This window comes from Anopheles funestus, chromosome 2RL (genome assembly GCF_943734845.2).
Source record: "Anopheles funestus chromosome 2RL, idAnoFuneDA-416_04, whole genome shotgun sequence".
NCBI classification, from domain to species: Eukaryota; Metazoa; Arthropoda; class Insecta; order Diptera; family Culicidae; genus Anopheles; species Anopheles funestus.
This window is the reverse complement of record NC_064598.1, coordinates 98,034,144-98,048,074: the sequence shown is the minus strand read 5'-3', so window position 1 is coordinate 98,048,074 and position 13,931 is coordinate 98,034,144. Positions and strand designations below refer to the sequence as shown.

The following is a 13,931-nucleotide window of genomic DNA, read 5'->3' as shown; positions in this document are numbered from 1 at the left end:
CACACATTCGACAGCCGCAAATCCGGTTGCAGATGAATTATTCTCGCGATCGTGCACGATCGAAAAGCGGAACGTGTCAGGTGCGGGAGAAAATGATTAACCCTGTACCGAAGCGAGTTTCACGATTCATTTTGCACCTGTTACCATCCTCCCAGGGGAAGATCCATCGTTCCCGGACCACTCATTGATACTTCGATTGTTCGGCCGGTCAGATGCACTTGCATGCAAAAGAAAACGTGATCGCCATCTTCTGGCGAACAATTATAGACCTTGTCCCTGCGTTATGCCCACCGGGCGAATAAAGTCCTGCTGCTCATCCCACAACATCAAGCGGCACAGATAAATCATCTGTGTAAAATATCGGCACGGAGACACAAGTTACCGACAGCAACACGTGCCCACGAAATGGATTGGATGCACTTGAAACGAAATTACGGGTCAAAGGGAGTGACGACCGCGGGGAAGAACTCGACCAAGTTAGCAATCTTGGGGAGCGATTAAACTGCGCATTTTTTTTTGTCTTGTTTTAATACCGATTAATCTCGAAACGGAGCGCAATTAGCGTGGATTTGGTGCATTTGGTAGAGGTGGAACAATAATCACGACAATCAAAAATTGCATAACCACCTTGACCGATTCGGTTTAAGTAGCTTCGAAGCCATTAGGAACATTATCACGATGAAGAGCGATAATGGTGGCTAAGCTTGGGCTGTTGTAGATAAATTATTGTCTTTGATCGGTGGGAAGATATGGGTATAGATTTTTATGCAATTTAAAGTGAATCATTTGATTATGATATTGCAGAAGAAAGGCTTTTAGTGGCTTTTTTTACCATGAAAATGCAATCGTACAAATATCGCTTCTTGTACTGCATGTAAAACAATGCTACAGACTGCCAGAAAAAAAACAGTTTCACTTCTCTAGTTATGAGTAATTCATTTAGCATTTAGTCACCACGGTTTTCACCTCTGGCTTGCATAGCTTCTGCAAATTGAACAAACAGGTTGTTGTGTAAAATGATAACTCAGCACGGGGGCAACCATAGGGACTAAGCTTGCAGCACCATACCATCTGTGCCGATCGTTTACATTTCGTCTCCGGTATTCGCTTCTGCAGGCTTATCTTTGAACAAAACAAAACGAGAAACAAGCTTACTGGACAGTAGCACAGTCTTGTTTTCTCTGTAAACTATTTGAAAAATGTCACGAAGCTGTACATAAAAGGTAACGAGGCGTAACAATCAGAGCTGAGTTCACAATGCTAGAACAGTCATGGGATAATGTATATAGCGACATTAGTAAACGTGGTGATACAGAAGCTTCAAATCCATTAACTTCGTCGTTAGACATTAGAATACATTAGAAGTTTATTTAAAAAAAAATCCATTAAACTACTTTCATGCATTCTAAGTTAAACTGCAGGTTACTCTCATGCCTGGGAATTTGAGTTAATATGCCGTAGATCGGGTGTAAAACCTCATGAGAACTCAACCATGTGTTATAAATTAGCATATTTACTCTTTCACGAATCTTAGTATACACAAGCTCCAAAAATTCCTAATTTGAATACGAATGGAGACCACCCTCCAATGTGGTGTATTTGGTAAACGGCGCAGGCTCTACACAACAGGACGGGAGCTCAAATCCCATCTGGACAGTACCTCCTTAGCAAGGAATGACTATACGGCTACTTGGTAAAATAAGTCTAGTAAGCCAGAAATGGCCGGCATGACCTTAAGGGTCGTTAAAACAAGAAGAGAAAGAGAGAGAGAGAGAGAAAGAAAGAGAGGAAGAGAGGGTTAATATTATAATATGGTCTAGGTTATAAGATTACAAAAGACCCTCCATATCTAGCAGCGCATCATTAAAGCATGCTAGTCTCTCTCTTGCAGCATTTTCCAGTTGCTACTGTCTTCGGCTTGATGATCATCTAAAATATGACTATTCATTGTGACTACCTCAACCCCGGAATGCCAAATGTCGCTACGGTTGTTAGTTGGTGCAGCGAGGCTCGCTATTAGAACATAAAACAACCGCAACGCCCTTGCCAATTCAAACGCCATCCACCAGCCAGCCACACCGTATTGTAATGACCTTGACCAGAGGTAAACGCTGGGCAGATGCGAACGATTTCCATCACCAATCGATCAGTGGCGCACGATCAGTTGCACTCGATCAATCGGTGAAGGTTTTAATAGGTTAGTGCGCGCAACCCCTTCTTCTGCTGCTTCAGGAAAAGGGTGTCCGGTTAGGGGGGTTGACACTCCTGTTTCATACACACAAACAGCTTCATGTCATTTCAGTAAGCAAAGGGGTTCACCAAACGGTACCGCATGCCAAACGCGTCGATAGGATCGCGTACCGTCGGGGTTGACATATGGGCATGCGCATTTTACAGGTGTAGCGCGAACTACTGCTGGTTTAGAATAGGATGCCCCGAGGCCGAGAAAGTCGTTCGCTTTCGTCTCTGTAGTAAAGCGATGGAATTGCGTCTCTATATGGTTTGTTATGTTTTTCACTCAGCGAAAAGGTGCTAAACGAGTGCGGATCGTGGTTAGAGAATTCTGACGTTTTTCGTCTATCGCTTTTATCTCTCTGGCCTTACAGTTTCATAGTTGGCGTTAGGCGATTAAATCGGATTCCCCCTCAAACGGGAAATTATCTTTATCGACTTTTAAGGATGACACCGAGCATCAGGAAGATGCCGGAGTGATTGTATTTCTGTGTGGAAAGGAAATGCTTAGAACTTATCATACCATTACCGGCGTACATCCCCATCGTGGATGTGGCTGAAGGTGAGCACAATTTTATGATCAAATGATATTTAATCAGACGCTTTGTGTTTCCAACTTGCTGGCCCCACAGTTCAGGAAATGTCAAACTTTCAGTAAGTATGCCCTTTAGTGCAGTCATCGTTTAACGATTCTGTGGAATTTTGAGTCATATTTGGCGTTCGACGATACATTGTCTTCAGAACGCCACTGCTAATGACAGGAGAGGAGTAAGTCTTGTTGCTAATTTTTTGTCCTTCGTTTAGACATTGTATTATTGCGAATGAGGGAAGCAAATTGCAACTACATAACAATGTTCACACTATCCGAAAACAAGCCTAATAAGAAAAACTTCAATTACTTTTTGAATTTTTTTTTTGTTAAGAATTTAACCAAATTTAGAATGAACTTGTCAATGATAAATAATGTGAGAATAAAGAGAAAAACTATCGATAAAAATATAAATATAAAATATAAAATATAAATAAAAAATAATTACGATTTTTACGTCAGAGTAGAAAAGACTGTATTGATTTTGTAGGATATCATTAAACAAGTTGAGTTAAGAATTATAATTGAATATTTATTAGGAATAGTTGAAAATTTTCATATTATAATTTTGCCCAAAAAAAATTGCCCAAAAAAAACCACCTCCAATTTCAGTATTGTTATCTTTCACCACTCGGGTCACAAAAGCATCCCGTCATAACACGGCAGCACAGACCCATGCCGTGGCACACTGTTTAGCGTCCACGACCGTACGGGACGAACTGCGATTGTGGCGTGAATGGGACGCTCGATGCTGCCGTGAATGCGTAAAAACGGAACCGCACCATGACAACACGGCAGAGGGTGAGTCTGACTCACCCCCTGAAACCACCCGGAAAGATCGCATATATAGACGTAGAGCGCACCGTGGCCACCGTACCAGTCGAGAGAACGTGCTCCGAGAGTAACGAACGAGCGCTTTTGGGGGGCAAATAGCGAACCAAACCGGGCATACAACCAGGTACGCGTGCACTCATCTCAGTCATCCAGCTGACCGGATCGGCAAATTTTTGCTCTCAAACGATTCTCACCGGTTCCGCGCATTTTTGTGTGCCAAACAGAGGTGTATTGTTTTGACCGTTGTTTTGTGCAGTCCGAGGGCCGTGCCAGTGAATACAGAATCGTGAATTTTTGTATTATTGAAGTAACTGTATGTGCCCTTGTTTTGTTTTCTTTCCAAAAGCAGAACAAAATCATCACCACGCCGGTGTTTAGTGCAGTGTGTGCAGTGCGGCCATTGGTGACACGTAAACAGGGAAATTTCTGGAAAATTCTACCACCCCCACAGTACGCCACACGTGCGTCTCCACACCCTTACCTGTGCAATCGAAAAGAATGCGACGATTCACGACCAGTTTGCTGCTGGTGGTTGCCTTGACCGTGACCGCCACCATCGCCTATCCAGGTATGTTGTGAACGAGAGTGTGTGCGCGCGCGCGCCCGTTTGTGTGTGAAATAACCAAAAAAAAAATGGTGAACCGTGACACTTTCCATATGGCAGTGCAGAGAACTTTAAATCTAGATCCAAACCGGCACAAAATTAACTTGGACAAATATATTCCATTGCCCGCTTAGTGGAGAAGGCGCGAGTTGGAAAATTTTCAGTGACATTCACGGGTGGACAAAACCGATCGATGGACATGAAAAATCAATTTTCCTTGTGTCCACCTGATGAAAAACAAAACAGTTTCATGGCGTTTTTTTCTCACCTTTTCTAGATCATTTTTGTACCATTCGATCATTCAATGACGCATCTCGACTGGGTTGGGGAGATTAGAATGTCTGATGCTAGATGAATTTCCTTTCGCCGTATCGCGTGTACCATTCGTGGCTGGTTTACCGTGCGTGAGGCACGGGTGCTTCACTTATGCAAACGATTGTTAATTGTAAAATAAGTTTGCATGAGATGCCCAGAGTTCCCAGTCTTGGCTGAGTCGCAATTTACGTTCCATTTTGCAAAACTTACTGCCGTAAAGTTGACATGAAGCCGAACGTCGTGCCGTAGAATATCTTCACACTTGGTTGAGTCTCGATGCGAAACAAGTTTTTGGAAGCATGAACAAGGTTTAAAAAAATTCCCAAATATCTGTTCTTGTTTTTAGGTGGCGTCGAGAACCAGTTCCGACGTTTTTTTGTGTGTGTGTGCTATATTAGCATAAAAACGACGTTGGCTAAAAAGGAAAACTCAGACACGATCGTAGCCTGTAACTCGGCTGTAACTACTGATCATACAGCGAACGGCCGTACGATCAAATCTTATTTCCTTTCAACTAGGCACACTAACCATGTAATCTAACATATTGCACAGATTTTAATTGACACGCCATTTCTGGTAAAACCACATCTTTGTTCCATTCTAACAGATTGCATAATTTCCGTAAAGTGTGCAGAAGCGCACACATTAAGCTGATGAGCCGCTGGAAGCTAATTAAAATCTTTCCACCACACATGTAAAGCAATATGTGCTGCGGCCGGTGTTAAAAAGGTTTTATGATTGAACACCTCGCGTTACGTGTATTTATATACCGGCCTAACCGCACTGACCGGGGCCCGGGGGGAAAAATCTGGCAGTTTTTATTTGCATTAATGAGCTTCATTCATCTTTTGGGGTAGATTTGCTTATTTCCTTCTTCCGAAATTGGTGCTGAACCTTCCGGTTCACTTTGGAAACCGTAACCCCAAAGCGCATGGTTTGACCTTGAGCAGATGTTGAAAACTTTGCGACTTTTGCTCGGTGTTCGGCGTATAGAATAGCTATTTGCGTCATCACACCGGCAAGCTGAATATCGGAGTTGATTTACCGTGATGTTTGGTGATGTTTCGGTTTTGTTTTTTTCTCCTCCTTCGACAGTAACGCGACTCACAGATGGAGCTGTAGTTGGAGAGGCAATTTAAGATTCTCGTTACTTCCCGCAATTGATCACACATCGCTCGAGTTTTCCTCTTCCGAAATGATTCTGTGGAGATTGGATCTGTGCAACGTTTTAGAAGCAACTTGTTCCCGCTCGGTTGCTAGTTACTTCCCAACGCACACATAACGAGAAACTTCACTCTACCTCCGAACGGTTTGGCGGGAAGTGTCTATATGTACTACGATTTTATTAACAATTTCGGTTGATTGTTGTGCATTTGTGCTGGTGGGGACTTGGGACCCTTTCACACGCTGCATTACGCGACCCGCACCGTACCAGTGGAGGGCGGTAAGGTGGGTTTGTGACGATGCAAGTGCGGTTGTTCATCATTCGAGATGCGCCGCAATTTCATTGACCGCGGATGGATGAGTTTGCGCTTGGTGTGTATGGGCCCGGTGACTGTGGCGTAAAGCAAAACATGGCACTGGTTCAAACCGGGGTCGTTCAGCAGCGTTAGGTGGGTTAAGTGAGCAAGTCGAATGTGAAGCGCCAATCTGCTGACTGTGTCATGTTCATGGGATATTTTTGGGTAATTTCTTGGAAACTTAACGTGTTTCACAGGTGCTAAAAATGCATGCTTCGTCAGACTTTTTCTTTCTTCTTTCATGGCTTCCAGAGTTCTTGACGGAATAGAGCCAACCATGTTTGACACCCCTGTAATTGGTGGAATTTGTATGAAACTCTAAAACACATCACGTGGTTACAATTTTCAACACAAATCACAATATAATAAATGTGTTTTGATGCAGCCATGAAAAACGGCCATTATGAGCTGATGATTTGAAGCAATAATTATATTGAAATCAAAACATGTTTACCACCGAATACCGTAGACATGTCAGTCTAAAGTCGTAAATGAACATTGTGTGTAGCATTAAACGCAGAAGGTATTTCAAGTGTATTCTCGTTTCGCACTCCTACTCGAATAAATTGCGTTCATGAAGCCTCTGGCAGGAATTTTCGCCCGAAGCTACTTGAACGATTTGGCGATCGAGATGAAGCTAATTAAAATACTTTCGCGGTTGAAGGTGGAAAAGGTGCTGGCTGAGAATGGGAAACACGTCAAGTGTCTAGCATTCTTCCGTGAACGATTGTTTGGGGGAGGTTGTAGGGAGAAAGTTCGCTTTTGACGCCGCCTAATTGATGGAAAGTTTGTTGGAAATTATAATTTACTAAGCTAGAGAATGCAATCGAGAAACGAATGCTACGTAGAAAATACTGTATGTATATTCATCTCTTCGGGAGGAATGTTATAGACTGTTCACCTAATTCCTTCTCTATTGACGTCTGGCATGCATTCCGTATGTGTGTTACTGGACCTCCCACACCAAATACTCAGCTGCGAGCTTTCGTGTACTCGCCCGACACTCACATGGGTAGCGATTAGATTGTTGTTGATTTATTTCGTTGCGTGTTTTGAATACAATTCCAGAACTTAAGATGCATACACTGAGTGTTGGGTACTAGCGTGTGGATGTTGGTAACAAGCGGTAGATTTGCCCGATTGGTGCAGTATTGCTACCTAGCTACGTTGCATTTCACTGCACCAAAGTACACCGTGGCACGTGACATTTGCAAAACCAGTTCTTTGCTAACGTTACTTGCTTGTGCCTGATCATGTATCGTGCGACTGTTTTTGAAGGTATTGAACAAAATGCTGGAAAAGTTTTTTTTTACTGAGTAACAGTTTGCTGAGAGCAATGACACTTGAATGATAAGTCTGAGAATGATTAACACAAAAAAACATCTCCAGTTATATGTATGTCAAAAAATGAACAAAAATGTACTTGGCTTTCGATGGTTGCGTAGGGAAGCCATTGTGAATGCCTAAGACATCACTCAGGAAAGTAACGCATTGTGCATTGAATGTGATGCAATTACGGATAATTTGATAATTTTTTTTACGCGATATTTTTTTTTTGCACAACATTTTGCCAGTGGGAGAAGGGTTTTATTTCCAAGTCGATGGATCTGTGTAAGATCAGCTCGACCAGCTTTGTTCCAGTGGTGGCGTTCGAGTAGGTCATTGGCTTGTTTGGGCACAAAACCGGCTTGTGTAACTACTGTTTTGAGCACTATAGAATGAAGGAGGCAGAGCCACGATCTGTACGGTGGAGAGTAGGTCAACATTGTGCATACTTGTCTATCAATCGAACAGAGTCAGTCACGTCGTACTGGCGGAATACTATTGCTAACAACAATGTCAACAGTGTTAATACAGCCGGTACAATTTGTGATCGTGATAGACACGTTCAGGAGAGGAGGATATTTGTGATTTCTTAACAAGAGAATCTCTTGATCTTGATCTGTTCGTTCGAGGATCAAACGGAATTGTTTTCGAGTTGATACCAGCGTTACGCCAAATTTGATAGTTTTGGAGCACAGAGAAGAATGTCAACTCGTTGAAGGTAGAGTAATGTTTGTATATACATGCAAATAGGGGTGCTTAAAGCAAAAATATTTTTGTCTCATCGTAGCGTATTGTAGATCTGAGGTAACTTTCCCTTGTGTTTGTAGCCCGATATGAATTTCAAATGAAACCTTATCAATGTAAATTTCAAACCGTTCAGAAACAAAACTTGTTGCATACGTTTCTTCCATTTGTGGACAATAATTTACTATTAGCAATTTAAAAGCACCACTTCATACGGGTACGATGGGAGAGATTGTACCAAATTGCACCAATTATGAAACAAAAGCCTTCCCGTCTGCCGTTACGCGTCACGCAAAAGGTGAAAAAAGATGCCATCGAAATAGATGCGACTACACGCGATTCTGTCATTTAGTGATTCATCCATCAGATCATTGCCGTTTAAGGCGATGTTTGTAGCATGTTTGCCGTGCCGGTTATGATCAGTAACGAAAGTGTTTGAAATTAGCGAGTCATATGCTGAAGATTGTAGAGCCCAACTTGGCTTAGCTTAGTCAGTTTTTTTTTTCGAGAACTCTTCTACATTGAAACAAGTGTCATTCAAATGGAGCTTTGTGGTAAGAAACGGCCTAGTTGCATGCCCTCGGTGAATAATGATCGTTTTCCATTTATTTGAATAACAACAGCTGCTGCTGCTGCTACTACTCCAACATCTTCATTAGCTCTGAGCACATCAATTATGGCCGATTAGTGTGGCCACGGGCAGGGTTGCAATTATTCTTCCCCGTTTCCTAACAGCGGGGCAGAGGAGAAGCAAAGGCAACGTACGGCACCTTTTGTCCGGGGGTTGCTGGCTCACCGAAAAAGCCATCGACAAGCCCTACTCCACCCAACGTGTTTTAGGTGGAGATTTTTTTTTGCCGTTGCAAATCGATTTCACCTTGATCGCTGTGCTTCGTGCACAACTGCTAATGATGAAGCATGTTTTCCAAATTGGTGCGCAATAAACTTGAGAAGCTAGATGACGATGATCGATAAATGTTTATGATGTGTCTTTTGATCGATACTTTGGAACTTTTTTTTGACAGCGAGCTACGAGAAGGAGAAGGAATCCGACACATCGGAAGATGCTGAGTACATCGTCGTGCCGTTGTCGCATCACCGCCCGACATACTATAACCGGTATCCGTCATCGTTTGAAGGGTTCGACGGTGTAGTGGACACCGGAGATTTCGCTCCTATTCCAGCTAGACCCGTGTACTTCCCATCGTACAATCCTTTCTCGTGGCATCTTTCGGGATATCTGGATGGTGAGTAGCTTGGAAATGGGAAGTCCGGATTTTGGTGCAGCCTTATAAATATACGACTCTCTTTAGATCTTCTGAAGCGTGTACGAGATCGTTTCGCGGGATCGTGGAACCCATTCTATGGTGGAGATTTCATCCCATCCGGACCAGGAATTTGGCCTCCGGAGATTCCGGAAGATTCGTCGGAAGATGGTGTTACTAACTCCACCTCTACTGTCAAGGTATTTACTACGAGAATTTCTTCCTACGCCTATGCTCAGTAACTCCTATGCTCAGTAACTCAAACAATAATTTTGATTGTTTTTAGGTGATCGATGGACACAAGGTTGTGATTAATGATACGTACTACACCAAGAAGACGGAGTTCGGTACATCGATCTTCAAGGTGCGTGTCATTGACGTGAAGCCAACTGACGACAGTAGTGAAGCGGTGACTACCCCGAAAGCTCCAACTGACGTTGAGCTCGGCAATCGTAATGGTGCTGATGATGATGCGGATAAACAACCTGCCGCACCGTCGACTGATGCACCCAAACGAGATACCGAGCTAGAATCGAGTGATGAAGAGAAGACTACCGCAGATGACGACAATCTGAACACGATCGATACGTCCAGCGTGGACATCGATGAGGCGAAGGTGAACGGAAAGGAAACACCAGTGGACAAGCCGGAGGTAAATACGGAAAGTGCAACTGACGATGTTGAAGCTGCGGAACCTACTACTACAGCCGCTGCTGACGCTGCCTAATCCTCTTCTGAAAAACGCTGCTGCTAAGCTTGCCTAATACTTTCTCCACTTTCGGACTGATCTATTATCTTCCTATAAGCATCCGATTCATTCATAACTACAACAAAAATCCACCGTCTCTCAGTTCCTTCGGGTGTGGCCACATGGTTGCTATAGTCTTCCTATAGAAGAAAAAGAACTTTCCGTTGAATGAAGTCGCAACACTCAACACGAAGGATCTCTTTTTGTATACCTTTTTACTATTTAAACTAGCCCCAATTCTCTTAAGCTCGCATACTTTTAAACCTTAAACTAAACTAATAACAGAACCTCTGTGATTCGAACGCTATGGACCATCATTCGTATTATTATCCTCTCGCTCATACACCTTCCCTGTTCGTTTCCAATTAACTTTCATAGTCTACCGATTTCACATCTCTTCCTAGTAGCATGTACATAAGCATAGTGCTGGTATGCGTGATGTGAATTCACTACTTGCATTTCTTTTTTTTATTAACTTTTTCCACCGCAAACTCCAGAACTAGTACGTGAGGAGTGACTTCCGGTTGACAGTTGACAGGTTCGATACCAGCTGATGGTACTCCACGCAACACAATGCATCTTGCAGCAATGGAATAGTATTGGAGCAAAGGAATATGGTGTAGATATTAGCGAGGAGTGTGTGTACGGTCGAGCAAGTACCACCGATCGGCCGAGTTGGGAGTTGGGTTTAATACGATGATCCTTCTGTTTGATGTCTTCAGTTGGGAACAAGGAGATGCAATACTTTGAAAGATTTGTCCACCACAGCCGTTTAACTGTTGGTTGTTCGCTCTTCCCGATTTCGATTTTAATAAGTCTAACCAGTTAAGCTTTACAAAGTGAATGATGTAAATAAAGTTGTTAAGAACTTAAAACGGCTATACCTTCTCTCTATCTCTTTGTATCTTCTTGTTTACTATCTTTCGTTTGCTGCTACATTTTTTACAACTTAACCACACGAGCTCCACGTAACCAACCAACTGACATGCATGAGGCTCACGAAAATGGCTGCAGAGTGGTTTGCTTTTGGACCTAATGTACATATTTCATATGTTATATTTAACTATGTTAAGCTATATTATCATTGTAAATTATTCCATACAAACCAGCGCAAGCAGAATAACGATGCTGATTAATTATGCCTTCAAGCTATTTGAATTGGAGATCACTCTCCTGTTGTAACAGTAAGATGTAATGCATATTTCACACAGTTCTCAGAACAGTGGTCAGGGCTGGAATCATTTGAAGAGGCATCACATGCATTGGAAGACCTAGTGGATGGATCACCCGAGACGACCATTCAGCGAAACCGTGGCAACAGCGAACTGCTCGAATCAAGCTCAGAAGAGGAACCGGAACCAAATGTCAACGGGCATCGTCAGCCAGTTTCGGGCGAATGGCCCAAGCAAGATGATCGTAAGCGGATCATCGTTTCGAACAGATTCGACAACCGGTTCAACGCAAACCAAGAAAGACCTGTCGGTGATGCGCCCGCAACAACCGGGCATGATCTTTCAAACGATATCGCCATCAACTTTCGACTGGCCGCGGATAAAAGTGTGACGGCCAACCCGAACGCAATTACGTTCAACCCAAGGAATCCACCGTCTGTTATTGTCCAACGGGATCCGTTCCCCACGGCAGGTCCAGGAAGATTTCCAACTATTCCTGGTCGTCCAACGATGGGCTTTCCTTCCAATCAGCAACCAGTGGGTGGAGTAGGGTTTCCCGCGGTAGGAACGTTTCCGGGCTTTCCCGGTTCGGGTGGTTTCCCGGGTGGTCAATATCCATTGCAACCATTCCCCATGCAACCACCACTGTTCGGTGTACCGGCGGGTACAAACTTTGGCCTAGCAGCTCAGAACCCACAGCTACCGCCGTTCTTCTTCGGCAATGGCCAGTTCCGGCGTCCTTAAAATACGGAATGGGAGTTAAAAAATAATTTCCCAACAAATGGTGAATAAGACGATGGAGGAAAACTTCTAGTACGTAAGAGTTGCTCATTTATTTATTGATCTAAATTATTTTACTCAAGCGAAAGGTTAGTGTGGCCTTCCTGGTGCCGCTACACATCCAACTAGACTAGATCTATTGTTAAGGACCGAATTGACAGGAGAGTGGAATCGATGAACTAGACCAATCAGAGTTTTCACTAATACCAAAGAAGTTTCCCCGTGCTGCAGCGTGAAATGTCGAGTGTACGAACTTTGGAAAGAATCAAAGCTTCTTGCCTCTCCCACCTTTTCCATTCCGACGTGGTGAAGATGTGGAAATGCATGAAGCAAACCACGCCACACATGGTAGTTTGACTGGACGCAAACAAGGCTACACAACGAACAGGGTCGAAAATGGGAGATTTTATTCTTCATTGGAAAATAATTTATTTACAACAGTTTCGGACATACTTCCGTTCCGTGTGGCTTAAAACTTTTCCATCAACCGAAAGTGATTGGAGTAGCGGATGGAATGGGAAGAAACAGCCATCATGCATTGATGGGTGACTGGGAGCCACACAGGCGGGGCCAAGGAAGTTTTCTATAAATCCTTCCTTTCGTAAAGTATCGAAGTTTGGGATAGTTTGTTTTCGTCCCTAGTCTGTTGCTGTTCGCATTATCGAAGGATTAGTGAAGAATCGCCCAACTGATGGTGCAATGCATTCGGCAGGAAATGTGAGAACTCTATTAGACGGAGCGGGGTTGAGGTTTTCGCGTGAAGAATTTCTCGTTCGAATAAAGCCAATAGGCGGAAGCAAATTTAATACAACATATTTTATCAAGTGGTTCAATTTGTCTTACTATTGCCGTACATTAAACATTAGAACAAACAGTAGCCCATCCAATTCAGAACATATTAATTAAGGTAATGGCATCAAGCTGATAGCAAAAGGGATCCCCAAACGTGAAAGACCCTTGAAAGGTATTTCTACAGGTACAGGTAGACTAATTAATTTGTGCATTGTCTGACAAATGGCGTAAAATTTGGAACGAGTAAAACTCATTGCACCGAAGTACGAACCACCACGGTACACAAGAGCGCAGTAAAGATTTTCATTCCGTAGTGCAGTACGGGCATTACAGTAAATGAATGTAAAAAGACGCAAAGAGCAAACAATTCAATAAATCTAGTCCTTCTTGGCAGATTCTAACCGTGGGGTTACGACGGAATGGAGAAGAAAAAAAAGCCAGCAAAGTTTTTAATTTAAGAAAATCTTTTTCACGTGTGCCTTTGGCATAGGGAAGAAATTTAAGGAAACCCGAAATAAAATTGGGAAGAAGTTGTTTCTGTGTTTGTTCGGACATAATATTAAAAAGAATATAAAAAATCCTTTACCCCTATACTGGATGGTTGAAAATAAGATTTTAATTAACACTTTCAAAAATTAATTTATTTCCACCATGTTTGCCCGATCGTTTATCCACTTCCAGCGCCAAAGAATGGAAGGATAATCCTTCCAAGGAAATTACTCTTCCTTAACTGCAGCGCAGACAAATAGAGGACGTTGAGCGAGTAACAAGTTCGATCTGATACATTCTTAGTGCTAAATCCAGCTGGTCAATAAGAGCGACGGCTGGGTGCCGTACATGAGTAAAGCAAATAAAAGGCAATGCAAAGGTTTTTTTTTGCACCTTCCGTATGCTTTTCCGGTAGATTTTCTACCAGATTGATCCCGTTTGCCATTCGAAGTGCAAGTGGGCACTGTGTTTGAGCGTTGTTCCATTGCAGGGTGTGCGAAAAGAATAGTTTTTTTTTGTTT

The 13,931-nt window shown here is 42.9% G+C and overlaps 2 protein-coding genes across 4 annotated transcripts in view; one reads left to right on the top strand and one right to left on the bottom strand.

Moving 5' to 3' along the window:
• LOC125763505 (stress-activated protein kinase JNK) overlaps positions 1-13,931 on the bottom strand; it is a 278,718-nt gene that overhangs the window by 126,722 nt on the left and 138,065 nt on the right. The window lies entirely within an intron of this gene.
• Positions 3,665-13,560, top strand: LOC125763465 (icarapin-like). 3 transcript variants are annotated; one of them, XM_049426687.1, is made up of 6 exons: positions 3,665-3,779; positions 4,005-4,223; positions 9,190-9,411; positions 9,478-9,629; positions 9,716-10,081; positions 11,389-13,560. In XM_049426687.1, exons 2-6 carry the CDS (start codon positions 4,154-4,156, stop codon positions 12,091-12,093), a joined length of 1,515 nt encoding a protein of 504 aa, XP_049282644.1. In that variant the 5' UTR covers positions 3,665-3,779; positions 4,005-4,153; the 3' UTR covers positions 12,094-13,560. The 3 variants fall into 3 exon arrangements, with proteins under 3 accessions (XP_049282644.1, XP_049282646.1, XP_049282645.1); XM_049426689.1 differs by lacking the exon at positions 11,389-13,560 and adding an exon at positions 10,675-11,052; XM_049426688.1 differs by having other exon boundaries at positions 3,667-3,779; positions 4,002-4,223.

Bases quoted from the DNA above. Each gene is read 5' to 3' on its own strand.
- LOC125763465 (XM_049426687.1), top strand. From the start codon at position 4,154: ATGCGACGATTCACGACCAGTTTGCTGCTGGTGGTTGCCTTGACCGTG. The intron at 9,412-9,477 runs GTGAGTAGCTTG...GACTCTCTTTAG, and splicing joins TCTTTCGGGATATCTGGATG to ATCTTCTGAAGCGTGTACGA. The intron at 10,082-11,388 runs GTAAATACGGAA...TATTTCACACAG, and splicing joins CACCAGTGGACAAGCCGGAG to TTCTCAGAACAGTGGTCAGG.